The following is an 11,549-nucleotide window of genomic DNA, read 5'->3' on the forward strand; positions in this document are numbered from 1 at the left end:
TTCAGGCAGTGCCGCAGGACCAACGAGGGTCAGGAATGGGGACACTGCAGCCGCTCAAGCTCTGTCAGCATCTGCTCCCCCTGGGCCTGCTGGGACCTGTGGCCTCCCCGTGGATGGACCATCCCGGAGCCCTAGCACCCTGCTAGGTGGGGCCCTCCCCGCTGAGCTGGGTGCAAGGGGACTGTTCTCCCCCCGGTCAGGTCTCCCTGAGCCGGAGTGGGGGGAGACTTTTCCCTACCATTCTAACCTGGTCCTTAGTAGTAGGAGCTGGGCAGGATGGGTGTCCCCAGCCTGGGAAAGAACAACTTTTGGGGTCCCAAACTACCCAAGACCCTGCAGGGAGGGTGCCAGGAGGGACAAGAGCAGTGGGGTGGCAGAGGAGGGGATGCATGTCCAAGCCACCCTACACATATCAGGGAAGATGCCTCAGTGCTGGCACTAGGCCCTCTCAGAGGGGACCTGAGACACTGGTGAGGGGCTCACAAGGGTGCCAAGGGAGGGGAGCCCAGGGGTCGGTGCCACCATCCTGCTCCCTGCATACTGGGTATGGGTACTGAGCGTGCAGCCTGTTGGGGTGGGCATGCCCGGCCGCCAAGAGGCACCCTAACCACGGGGCGACTGGGGTGGCGAGGGAAGGAGGGAGAAAGAGGGGGTCCCCCATGGTGAGGTGAGGGTCTCCCAGGAGGGGAAAATAATCCCTCTCCTCGGCGCCCCTCCGTCCACCCCCCGGGCCGTGGTGACCAGATTGGGGGGGGGGGGGGGGGGGGGGCGCTCCCCGCTGCCAGGGGCCCGTGGGGGGCCACGGATGAGCCCCAGGGCGGCGGGGGGGGGGGGGGGGGGGGGGGGGCGGTATTTGCGCCTTGCTGTTTGCTTCCAGAGCTGCCGGGAAAGAATCGTCTTCTGCAGGATAAAGTCCCTGTCTGCGCGGGTGAATTGCCTGTGTCCAAAGTCTACTGGCAGGAGGCTGGCTGCGGCAATCTCCGCGAGAGGGATGACTTTTACAATATATGGGCTGATTGCAAATAAGTTACTAATAAGCCGCTTTGGCGTAAGAACGGCTCTATGCATTATTTCCTAAGATCTGTTTATTTGCAAGTATTTCTTTCTTTCTTTCTTTCTCTTCTTAAAAAAAAAAAAATCGTTTGGGAAAATAAAAAAAAGTACAGAAGTTAATATTTAGACATTCATACTATTAAGTAATAGAGCTATAAACTCTCAAATACGGCACTTTCATTTTACTTAACAATAGATAACACAACAGCGACAGTGAAACAGGCCAAACAAAAGCGATCACCAAAATTGTTGTGACAGTACAATTACCCGGCTAGGAAATTTATTCAATATGCTTTACCATTGCATTGACACAGCAGGAAAAAAAAGCCCAAATGTTCAGAGAATAATACAACAAGGCAGGAGGTATTTGGAAAAAAAAAAGGGATTTATTTTGAAATACACTTTTAAGAGATACTTTTTGCCTCCCCGATTTGTTATCGATGTGCATCTGACACGACGATACAAAACAAACAAACGAAGAAAACCACATTCTGTACAGAGCTCTAAAATGAGCCGCGAGTATCTACAAGATGAGCTTTACGCCTGGGTGGGGGTTGGAGAGGGGCCCGATCCTGCAGTCCGCACTCTCTAAACGAGTTTCGCAGACGTGTGGTAGGAAAGCTTGGCCCCGAGTCTGCGTGTGTGTCTCCGTGTGTGTGTGTGTGCGTGTCTGTGAGTTCCTACAACACAGTCCTTGAGTAAAATGGGCAAGTTGGAGCTGCCGGAGCGGGCGCGGGTCCCTGGCTGCTCTAGAAGTCCTGCCGCGGGGTGTGAGTTAGACTGTGCCGCCGTAGATCACAGTTTCGCCTGAACACTTTGCCGCACTGCTCACAGTTGTAGGGCTTGATGTCTGTATGGGTAAGAAGGTGAGTTTTCAGATTACTTCTTTGATTAAAGGTTCTTCCACATGTGGGGCATTTGTGTGGAGATTCCTGTTCAGATTTGAAGCAAGCAAAGGATTAATCCTTCACAAACTGCCTGGTTTAACGTATTACTGCACTTTTTCTTATCGCAACGCACTACTTGAAATATCGGGGTTGGCCACGAACGAGAGCCACCGCGGGCGGACGGCACCCGTCTGCTCGCCCTCTCCTGCCCCAAAAGGGTTATTTGATAGTTCTCGGGCCGTGGCATTTTGCGCTCCTGGGGCGCAGGGAAAGCGGCCGCCGCGCCGTCCCCCTGCTCCGGGGCTGCCGCTGCCCGACGGCGGCCGCCACGGGCCCAGCGGGCGGGCAGGACGCTCCGCACCGCTCCGCACCTCTCCGCACCGCGCCGCCGGGCTTCCCCGCCGCCCTGCGCCTGCCGCCGCCGAGGCAGGGCTGGAGCCCTCAACGAAAAACGCCTCGAAGCGGCGGCGTGGACAAAACCAAAGCCGGGACTCGCTCCCCGCCGCCAACCGCGTCCCCGTCGGCTTTAAGCCCGTCTCCCGCGGCTGCCGGTTTTACGCGGGACGCCCGCGGCCGCGGAGATAACCGCCGGCCGCGGAGATAACCGCCGGCCGCTTCCCTCCCCCGGGGAAGCACGGAGCCCCCAGGAGCCAGCGCCCCCTCGCTCCCCTCCCTCCGCACCGGAGCCCCGTGTCCCCGGCAGCCGCCGCCCCTGCCCGCGGCGGGCCGCGCCGGCTCCGCGCCGGCAGGACACCCGCGGAGGAGGTCGGGGAGCGCCGGGCTCACCTGCATGTGTAGGGTTTTGTGGACCGCCAGGGTCCTGGACTGGCAGAAGCCCTTCCCGCACTCCTGGCACTTGAAGGGTTTCTCTTTGGAATGGATGTACCTGGAAGGCAACCCGAGGGGTGAGCGGCGCTGCCGGCAGCGCGGAGCCCTCCCGGCCCCGCTCCCCCAAACCCGGCTCCCCCCAAACGCTCCCACCCTGCTCCTCCTCCTCCCCGCCCCACCCCACCCCACCCCCCCGTATAATTCTGATTATGGTTAAACTCCTCTACCGGTTCAAAACTTTTACAATAATTCGTATCGAGGCGTGATTGCACTCTCTGGTGACAGATCGGGACAGCACCTGCTCCGCCGGCGGGACCCGAGCCCGCCTCCCCCGAAAGCAGCGCTGATCCTCCGCCCGGCGGCCGCGGGGTGCGGAGGTGGAGGGGAGCGAGCCGGGGAGCGCCCACCTGCGCCCCGTCCTCTTCCCCGCACCCTCCAGGGCCGCGCTTCAGAAGCACAGTAGCCCCGGGGGCTTCGCCCCAATGCGGGTGCCCGTCCCAGGCAGAGCGCGGGTCCTGGCTGCCCTCCACGGCCGCGGAGTCGGAGGGGGGGTTTCTGCTGCTGCCTTCCCGGCTCAGCCCAGAGCTCCCGCAGCGGCTCAGCCTCATCCGCGCCCCCCCCCCCCCCCCCGCCCCCGGTCCGGCCCCGGGGGCGGCGGTCCCTCACCGGTGGTCCCGCAGGTGGTCCTGCCTCCGGAACGCCTTGTGGCAGATGTCGCAGGTGTAGGGCCGCTCGTCCGTGTGGGTCCGCTCGTGGATGAGGAGGTTGTAGGACTTGGTGAAGTGCCTGCCGCAGAACTTGCAGATGAACTCCTTTTTCGTCTTGGAGGGCAGGCGGCCGCGGGAGGGCTTCCTGTCCGGGGACAGCTTGCTGATGCCCGAGAGGGGCGAGGCCAGTCCGGGGCTCAGCTTGGCGAGCTCCCCCACCTTGGGGGGGTCCTCCTGCGTGGCGGCCACGGCCAGGTTAGCAAAGTCAAAGCGGGGCCTGTCCTTGTGCAAGGCTGGGAGGACGTGGGCGATGGCTCCTTGCTTGGGGTGAAAGAGGTGCGTGGCGAAGGGGAGCGCGGGGAAAGGGAAGCGGGAGTCCACCAAGCCCTGGGCGGCCGCCATCTCCGTGATGGTGGAGCGGGTGATTTCATGCACATTGGGGTAGCCCAATGTCCAGTGGTTCATGTGCATGGTTTGCACGGCGCTGAGTCCATACAGACCTTGCAACTGGTCCACAGCTGCGGGGAAGGTGTTCACAGCCTGGAGGAAGGAGTAATTGGTGAGTTGCAGGGACGGGTGCAGCGGGATGGGGGCTGGCAGAGCCTTGCTTCCCATCTTCCCGGGGCGGGCGGGCGCAGGCCGGCGGTGCGGCTGGTGCCTCTGCTGGGCTTTCGAGACGGGGAGAAAATCCTGGGAAGGAAGAGGGAGAAAGGAGGGGAAAGAAACTTTTACTGAGAGCGGCGTGGTTCCCCTTAGCCGAGGCGAGCGCAGCGGCAGAGACAGGGAGGGAGGGCCAGGCAAGGCTCCGGTGTGCTGCCGTGGTGCGGCCCCAGCGCCCCGCCGCAGCCCCGGCTCCCGTCCTCCGCCACCGACCGACCCACCGGCGCGATCGCTTCGAACGGAGAAGCTAAAGCGTAAAAAATTTTTTTATATTTCGCTTCCAGAAACACCCAGCCCAAGCTAAAATAAAAAGGAGGAAACCCAGCGCCGAGCCAGCCGAAGGCGCCACAGATACAAATTAAACGAATCGTGGAAAAAATACACCCGGAACGCAGCCGGGGCCGGCGCCCGGGCCGCTCTGCTCCCCTCCCCGCCGCCCCGCCACCGTCCCCCCGCAGGGCCCACCGCGGGGACCCCCGGGGCCGCCTCCCTCCGGCCCCCCGCGCCGACCTGACCCCCGGCGTCGCTCCCACCCTCCGCCCGGCCTCCCGCGGGCGCGGAGGCCCCGGCCCCGACCCCGACCCCTCCTGGCTGGGGCCTCCCCGGGAAGGAGCAGGGTGCTCAGGAGAGCCGAGGCAGGCCCGGGGGGCGGCGGGGGGGGCTATAAACCCCGCGTTTATCCCAGCTCGGGTGCTTATTTTTCTTCCTTCAACAACAAGTCATTTATCAAGATAACCGAGGGAGAGAAGAGGCGCTCCTGCCCCGCACGCACACCTCCTACCCAGCCCCCCGCGCCGCAGGTCCTAAATAAATCCACTTTGCGTCGAGATCCCTTCCAGATGGCCGGGGCCGCCCCACGCAGCCCGCCCGGGCCCGGGCGATCCCATCGGCGGCGAGGAAAGCAGCCGGTCTGGAGGCCTCCCCGGCCCGCCGGGAGCTACCCCCCAGCCGGCCGCCTCCAGCCCGCAGGGCCGGGAAGGGCGAGCGCAGCCCCGGCGGGACGGAGCCGGCCGGCCGAGCCCCCGCACCCCCTCCGCCGCCCCCCAGCCGGGAGCTCAGCCGGGGCGGCGGGGCCGGGAGCTAATGAGCGGTGTGTGACTGTCAGAGGGTTTCACTCAGACCATTCAACCGAAACCGCCGGGCCCGCTTCTCCCGCCGCCCGGGGAGACCCCTCGGCGCCCCGGGGGAGACGCTCCCCTCCCGCGGGGCAGAGGGGCACCGGCGCGGGGGTCAAGACCCTGCCCTCTCTTTTTTTTTGTTTTCGGGGAGGGTTCACTTCCAGCAGTCAGGCGGCTGCCACGACCCAGAGGAGCGGCGAAAGCAAGCGCCGGGGTCTCTCCGGGCCTGTAAACAAGAGGTAGGGCCGAGGGTGCCCCAGCACCTCCTGGGATTTGGGTGGATGGACTGGTAACGCGTAGTTTCCAAAATAAACAAGGCAGCCCCCCGCCATCCCAAACGAAAACCTCCCCCAAACAACAACAAAAATAAAGGAAACTCTCCGAGCGCAGAGCCCGCGCCCCGGGAGCGGCGTCCCTGCCCCTCCAGGCCGCCGCCGCCCTCCCTGGGGCCGCACGGCTCGGGCCGCTCCACAGGCACCGTGCAGCCTGCGGGCGGAAAGCGACGCTTCGATATTTTTCCTAAAATCCTTTTCCTCTCCGTTTGTGGCACCGCACTGAACTGGCCCTCCGGGGGAAAAAAACCAAAACAAACCAAAACAACAAACCAAAAACCAAACGGGAACGAGGTTGGGTGTGAATTGCAGTGTTACCCACCTCTGTTTTCGTTTTCCTTGAATCGTGGCTCTCCCGGATTTCCTTCGCTGCTGCTCAGTTTTTCTCGTTTGTGATTGTATCGAGACCGGGGACAGTGTTATCGATACGACCTATTATATATGGCGACCTTTTCTTTTTTTTTTTTTTTTTTTTTTTTTGGGGGGGGGGGGAGTGGTGGTGGTGGTTATATATAGAGACTTATTTTTAAAGATGTCGTAGTGTGAGTTCCTATTCGCTTTCCGCCAGAAACCGACACAGAGGCAATAAAATCGCTTTTCTCTGGCTGCTGCCGCGGCTCCTGCCTCCATCCCGGCTGGCTGCGGCGGGGATTCGGGGCACCGGCGATGAGCTACGGCCGGGGTAGGGACCGTATTTCTGCAGGGCAGAGCTTCGTCTTTTAGAGCCGCGTTGGACGGCTATGTGCGGGGATGTCACTGCACGGCGCTCGTTTTCGTGTCAAAGAACCAAGTTCGAAAAACTATCCCGAACACGAAATCCGTATTTTAACGCAGAAACTCTTAAAACCACGCTGTTGCCTGAACCCCGGTACATCTATTACTATTTGTACTCGGAGGTAACTTTATTAAAAACTATCCAAAAAGACTAGAAAGTGCCTTCGTGCGTGACTTTAAGACTACTTATCCTAAAGTGCGGGGGGGCAAGTCAACCAAAAACGGATGTTACTTAAACTTTGGCACTTCCTTTTCCCTTTCCATTCAGAGCGCCTAATTAAATTAAGCCCGGTGCCTGGGCAGTACGCCCCTCTCTACCTGCCCGCCTGCCGCCGACCTGCTGGCCCGGCCGGCGCTCCCCCTCCGCCGCGGCCGGGGCCGTGCCCCGAGGGCGCTGCTGCTGTTCCCGGGGCGCGGGTGGGCCCCGGGGCGGCTCCGCGCCCCGCCAGCCTCACCCGGAGCCGCGGCCGGCTCTGCCCGCGCAGCCAGGTCTAATTTCTACGGACCGAGGGCTTCTCCAGCGCGACCCGCGGGGCAGCCCCGCAGTCCACGCACGGACCGGCTCGTCCCCGCGAGGAATTCCGCGTGAAGGCCACCGGCCGCGCACTCCGAAAGGCCCCCGCCGCCCGGTCCCGCACCAGCGCGCCCGCGGCGTGCGGGGGGGACCCGCGCCCCGGCCGCCGCGGAGCTGCAAACTGAAAGTAAACCCGGAGGCGCCGCGCTCCCCGCCGAGGGGACGGTCCCGTCCCCCCACCGCCCCGGGGGGCCCGGCCGCGGCCCCACCGCCCCGCTCCCGCCGACGGCAGCGGGCAGGGCGGGCCGGGGCAGCCGCTTACCTACCGCAGCCGGCTGCTCCTCCCGGGGCACAGCCGAGGCGGCGGCCGCGGCACCTTCACGGAGACATTAGATCCACAGCGCGGGCGCTCAGCGGGGCCGGGGCCCGGCGGCGGCCGGCATGGTGCGGAGGGCTGGGCGGCGGCTGGGAGCTCTGGCTGCGGCCGTCCCGGGGCCCCCGGCATAGACCGCCGCCACCCGCCCGCAGCCTCCCGCCTTCGACCCCGGCGAGTCTCGGCGCGAGTCTGAGCCGCCCCCTGCCCGGTCCATCACATTTCAGCGGTGAGTGGCGTGGAGCGCTGTCCCCGCCCGCCCGCCGCCGCCGCCGGCCCACCCCGCGGCGCGCACAGCCCCGCGCTCGGGGCCGCGCCGCTCCGCCCCGACGGGACGGGACCGCCCCCGGCCCGGCCCGGCCCGGCCCGCCCCGCCGCGCCGGCCCCACTGTTTACTTGTGTTTGGGTAGCAACTGGGTTTTAAAGGGGCAGGACGCCCCCCGCCACCACCCCCCACCACCCCTCCCCCCCGCGTCACCTAAGGTGACTTTTCCCTCCGAGAGCGGCCCGCCGCCCCGCTGCCGGCCGCGGCCGCGGGGATTTGCGCGCTCCCTGCGCCCCAAGCGCCCGCCGTGCCCCGGCCAGCGCGACACACGCGGCTTGACTTGCTTAAATACCTAAAAGAGATCCCCCAAATCCAGACCGTGGGGGTTTTGCGGGCGCCCACCCCTCCGAGGGGACCTGCAGGTGCAGGTGACGCTCACGTCCGAAGGGCTCCGTGGCCGTCGCGTCTGGTCGCCCCATGGCCCGACACTTCAGCCATTCCGCTCTGCCCTTTAACTGAGATTTAGGCGCCTAAAGGCAGATTCAAAGGAGAACCTATGCGGAGGTATCCCCGTGCGTGGTGACTAAGCACACAATCCCTACCTGGAACGGGCAAATAGTTTCGAGAGCAGTTTCGATTTATTACCGGGGAATTTACTGCTAAATGGGGCCTCTGTGACCCTCTTCAAATTTCTTGATTAAAGCACTGTCTTCATTTTCGTCGTTCGCTGCAACACGATTAGTTGCATACAGCGAATTTGGGTTGAATTTTTATCTGTAACGTTATCTTGTTCTGTGAATTACTTAAATCACATGCTTGGGGAATTTATTGTATAATCTGGGCTGGAGATTGGGGGTAGGCTTTGAGAAGTATAAAAAGATATCAGAAGAAATGGCATTTAAAACCAGCTTTGAAAAACTTTCTAGGTAGAGTCTGTATCGGTTCATTCGAGCCCGAGGAAGACAAGAGGACACAAGTGACGTCTGCGTCCGGATTTTTTTCTCCTTTTAGTATATAGGAGAAAAAAAAAATTAATCAAGGAGGGGGAATAGGAGTTGGCAGAGGAAGGTTTGGAGGTGTCCCCTCGCAGGACAGCGCAGCAGAGGCTGGCGCTCGTTGGAGCCCGCGGCTGCCGCCGGCCGCCGAGCGCTCGGGCTGTTTTTCGTTTCTTTTCACAAAGTCCTGTTTCGAAAATGCCCTATTTTAAATCTCAGTAACCCCAAATAAATAGTATTTCTTCTCTTGAGCAGTGAGGACACCGAGGTTCATAGTTCCGGGGGAAGGAGCGATTCCCCCGGGCCGGGGGTGAGGCGGGTGCGGGCGGCGACGGGAGCCTGCGCGGGGCGAGGGCTGGGCGGCCGCGGCCGGGCTGGGGGGCTCCGGCACGACGCGGCGGGGGGAGCCGCACGCCCCCGTTGTTTTGCTTTCTCGAGCGAGGCCGCTTGCTTCGGGAACGAAGCGGAAAGGGGACTCTAGAGTCGCATTTTTCGTCCCGCACTGCTGTTTTGCGGACGCCAAGGAGGATCTCCCCGGACACAAGGATTCGAGGGGGGGTGTTTTGGGAGAACCGTCATTTTTTACCCTTTACAGCAATGAAAAATAAGTCGAACTTGGGGATGGGGGGGGGGGGGGAGGAAAACAACCCACAATCAAAACCACATAACACACCCCCCCCCCCAAAACAAGAACTACCTCCCCAAAACCCAAACGGACCAGGCAACGAAAAAGCCCTGGAGCAGAGGGAAGTGGGGAGGGGCACGGAGCGGGCAGAGCCGCTGCCCGCGCTCTTTGCTCCCCGGCCGCCCGCGGTACGTTTCGCCACCGGGCAGAGCCGCGCTCTCCCGGTGCCGGCAGCGCGGCGGCAGCCCCGCAGGTCTGCGCTGCCAGGAGCGCCCGGTGACCCCGGCCCGGCCCGGCCAGCAGGTGCGCGGCGAGAGCTGGCGGCGAGACCCGCCGGTACCGCCGGTACCGCCCGGCGCCTCCGCACCCGCCGGAGCTCGGGCTCGCTCGGCCGTCGAGGGGCTCCGCGGCAGCGGGCGCCCGTCGAGCAGGGGTGACACCACAGGGGGCACAGGCCGCCGGGTCCCGCCGGAGCCTCGCGCTTCCGCGTCCACCCCGGGCGGGCCCCTCCCGCCCCCACGGGCCTCCCTCCGCCGCCCGGTGCGCGGGCCGCCACCGACGGACACCCCGCGGCCTGCGGGGCACGGGCGCTCCCGGGCGGGGCAGGTGCCGCGCTCCGCTTCGGCGGATCCCGCCGCCGCTGTGCCCTGGAGGGGCGAGGGGCAGGGCCGGGGGGCGCGGAGCGGCACGGAGCGGCGCGGGGGGGGCGGGGGGCGCCCCGAGCCCCGCGACAGGCGGCAGCGGCGGCCCGCGGTGTTGCAGCGCCCCCTGGAGGCCGGCGCGGCGCCCTGCCCGCTCCGCCGCCGCCGGCGGCCCCGGCCCGCTCGGGGCGCGTTGGGGCGGGCGGCCCGGCGGCACCCGGCGCGGAGCTCTCCCCGCGCCACCCGGGAGGTGGGGGCCGCGCTGCCCCGAGGAGCGGGGGGGAGGCGGCGGAGCTTTCCGCGGGCGCCCGAGCGCGCACCCCGCGCCGCCGGCTCCCATCCGCGCGTCCCGCCGGTGCCGACACCGCCGCGGTCATCTCAGCCTTCCCCCGCTCTCTCTTCAACACCCCCTCTCCCCCAAAAAAGTACATCCAGAGCGCTGGACTCCGTCCAGGGGAGCAGGGAGGCAGGCAGTGTTTGTTCGCGCTGCGAGGAACAGATTAAGGCAGCCCTTCCGCTGGCAGCGCAGCTTGCGGCAAACCTTGACCACTCGCCCCGTCCTGAGCACAAAACCGCACCGGAACACACACACGCACACACACACACACGCACACACAAACACACACGTGCGCACACACACGCACACACACGCAATGAGGCCCCGCGGCTCGGCTCGGCGGCCCCTCCCGCGGAGCACCGTGCGCGGGCGCGGTGCGCGATGCACGCACGAAGCGGCTCGGACCTTGGCAAACCGGCGCTGTCAGGAGCGGGCGGCTGCGGGACTCACCCCCGCTACAACGAACGGGGCAAAATCCTCAGTGGGAGCCGGGGGTGCGCCCGCAGCCAGCGCCGGGAGGGGCGGCCGGCAGCGGGGTCGGCGCGGCCGGTGTTGCCGTAGCACCGACCCGCGGGGGTACCTGGGCCGGCTCCGGCTCGGACGGGGCCCCTCAGAAGGGGCCGGGAGCAGAGTCCCGCACAGGGCGCCCCGACGGCTCCCGCCGGCCGCCGGCTCGGGGAGCGCTGCCGCTGCGCGCAGGGCAGAGGTGCCGCTCGTCAGCGAGCGCGCCCGCGGACTCGGGCCCAGCCCCGGGCTGCCGCCCGCCGACGGACAGACCGGTGCTGCAAACGGCTCGGGCTGCACACCGAGGACTTACTTAAATCTTTTTTAATTTTTATTTTTTTAAGGAAAACAGTGACCGCCCGTCGATCTGGCACCTGATTCCCGCTGGTGTTTCTTGGTGACTAAATCATCACCTACTTCACTCAGATTTATTGGGGTGGGATTTTTTGTTTTGTTTTTAATGTGCCAGTGGGGAAATGCCAAGGTTTGACAAGCGGGCGTAGGCGGCCGGAGGCGAGGCAGGCTCCGGGGGACACCGCCGAGGCAAGTCCCGCTCCGCATCTCCCTTTCCCCCGCTCAGAATCGGATCCCCGTAAAACATCGCCGCGACCAATTTCCATAAAAGAAGAAAGCAATTAAGCACACAACGACCTCAGCGGTCTGGGTCTCGCCCGCGTCTCCCACGGGCGCGCAAACCCCGCCACCCCCTCGCTCGCAGCACCTGCCCGCGGTCCCCGGCCGCGGGGCTGCCCCGGGGCAGCGGGGAGCGGGGCGAGCCCCTGCCCGCGGCACCGCCGGCTGCCCGCCCCGACACCTCCCCGGCGGGCAGCACCACGGCAGCCAGCCCGGCGGGCGCCCCCTCCCCGCCTTCCCCTCGGTAGGGAGCACCGAGCCCCAGGGCAGCTTCTGCTCTTCAGCCGCCGTGCCACGGCTACC

General features: G+C 64.9%; 1 protein-coding gene across 3 annotated transcripts; it reads right to left on the reverse strand.

Annotated features, from left to right (window-relative positions):
* Positions 1–1,067: 1,067 nt before the first annotated feature.
* On the reverse strand, positions 1,068–7,487 carry OSR2 (odd-skipped related transciption factor 2). 3 transcript variants are annotated; one of them, XM_074846863.1, is made up of 4 exons: positions 7,200–7,487; positions 3,435–4,165; positions 2,727–2,826; positions 1,068–1,903 (listed from the first exon to the last, which is right to left on the reverse strand). In XM_074846863.1, the coding sequence occupies exons 2-4, from the start codon at positions 4,088–4,090 to the stop codon at positions 1,829–1,831; spliced, it is 831 nt and encodes a 276-aa protein (XP_074702964.1). In that variant the 5' UTR covers positions 4,091–4,165; positions 7,200–7,487; the 3' UTR covers positions 1,068–1,828. The 3 variants fall into 3 exon arrangements, with proteins under 3 accessions (XP_074702964.1, XP_074702946.1, XP_074702954.1); XM_074846845.1 differs by having other exon boundaries at positions 1,068–1,985; XM_074846853.1 differs by having other exon boundaries at positions 1,068–1,985; positions 7,196–7,487.
* Positions 7,488–11,549: the final 4,062 nt, after the last annotated feature.

This window comes from Strix aluco, chromosome 1 (genome assembly GCF_031877795.1).
Source record: "Strix aluco isolate bStrAlu1 chromosome 1, bStrAlu1.hap1, whole genome shotgun sequence".
Classification (NCBI taxonomy): domain Eukaryota; kingdom Metazoa; phylum Chordata; class Aves; order Strigiformes; family Strigidae; genus Strix; species Strix aluco.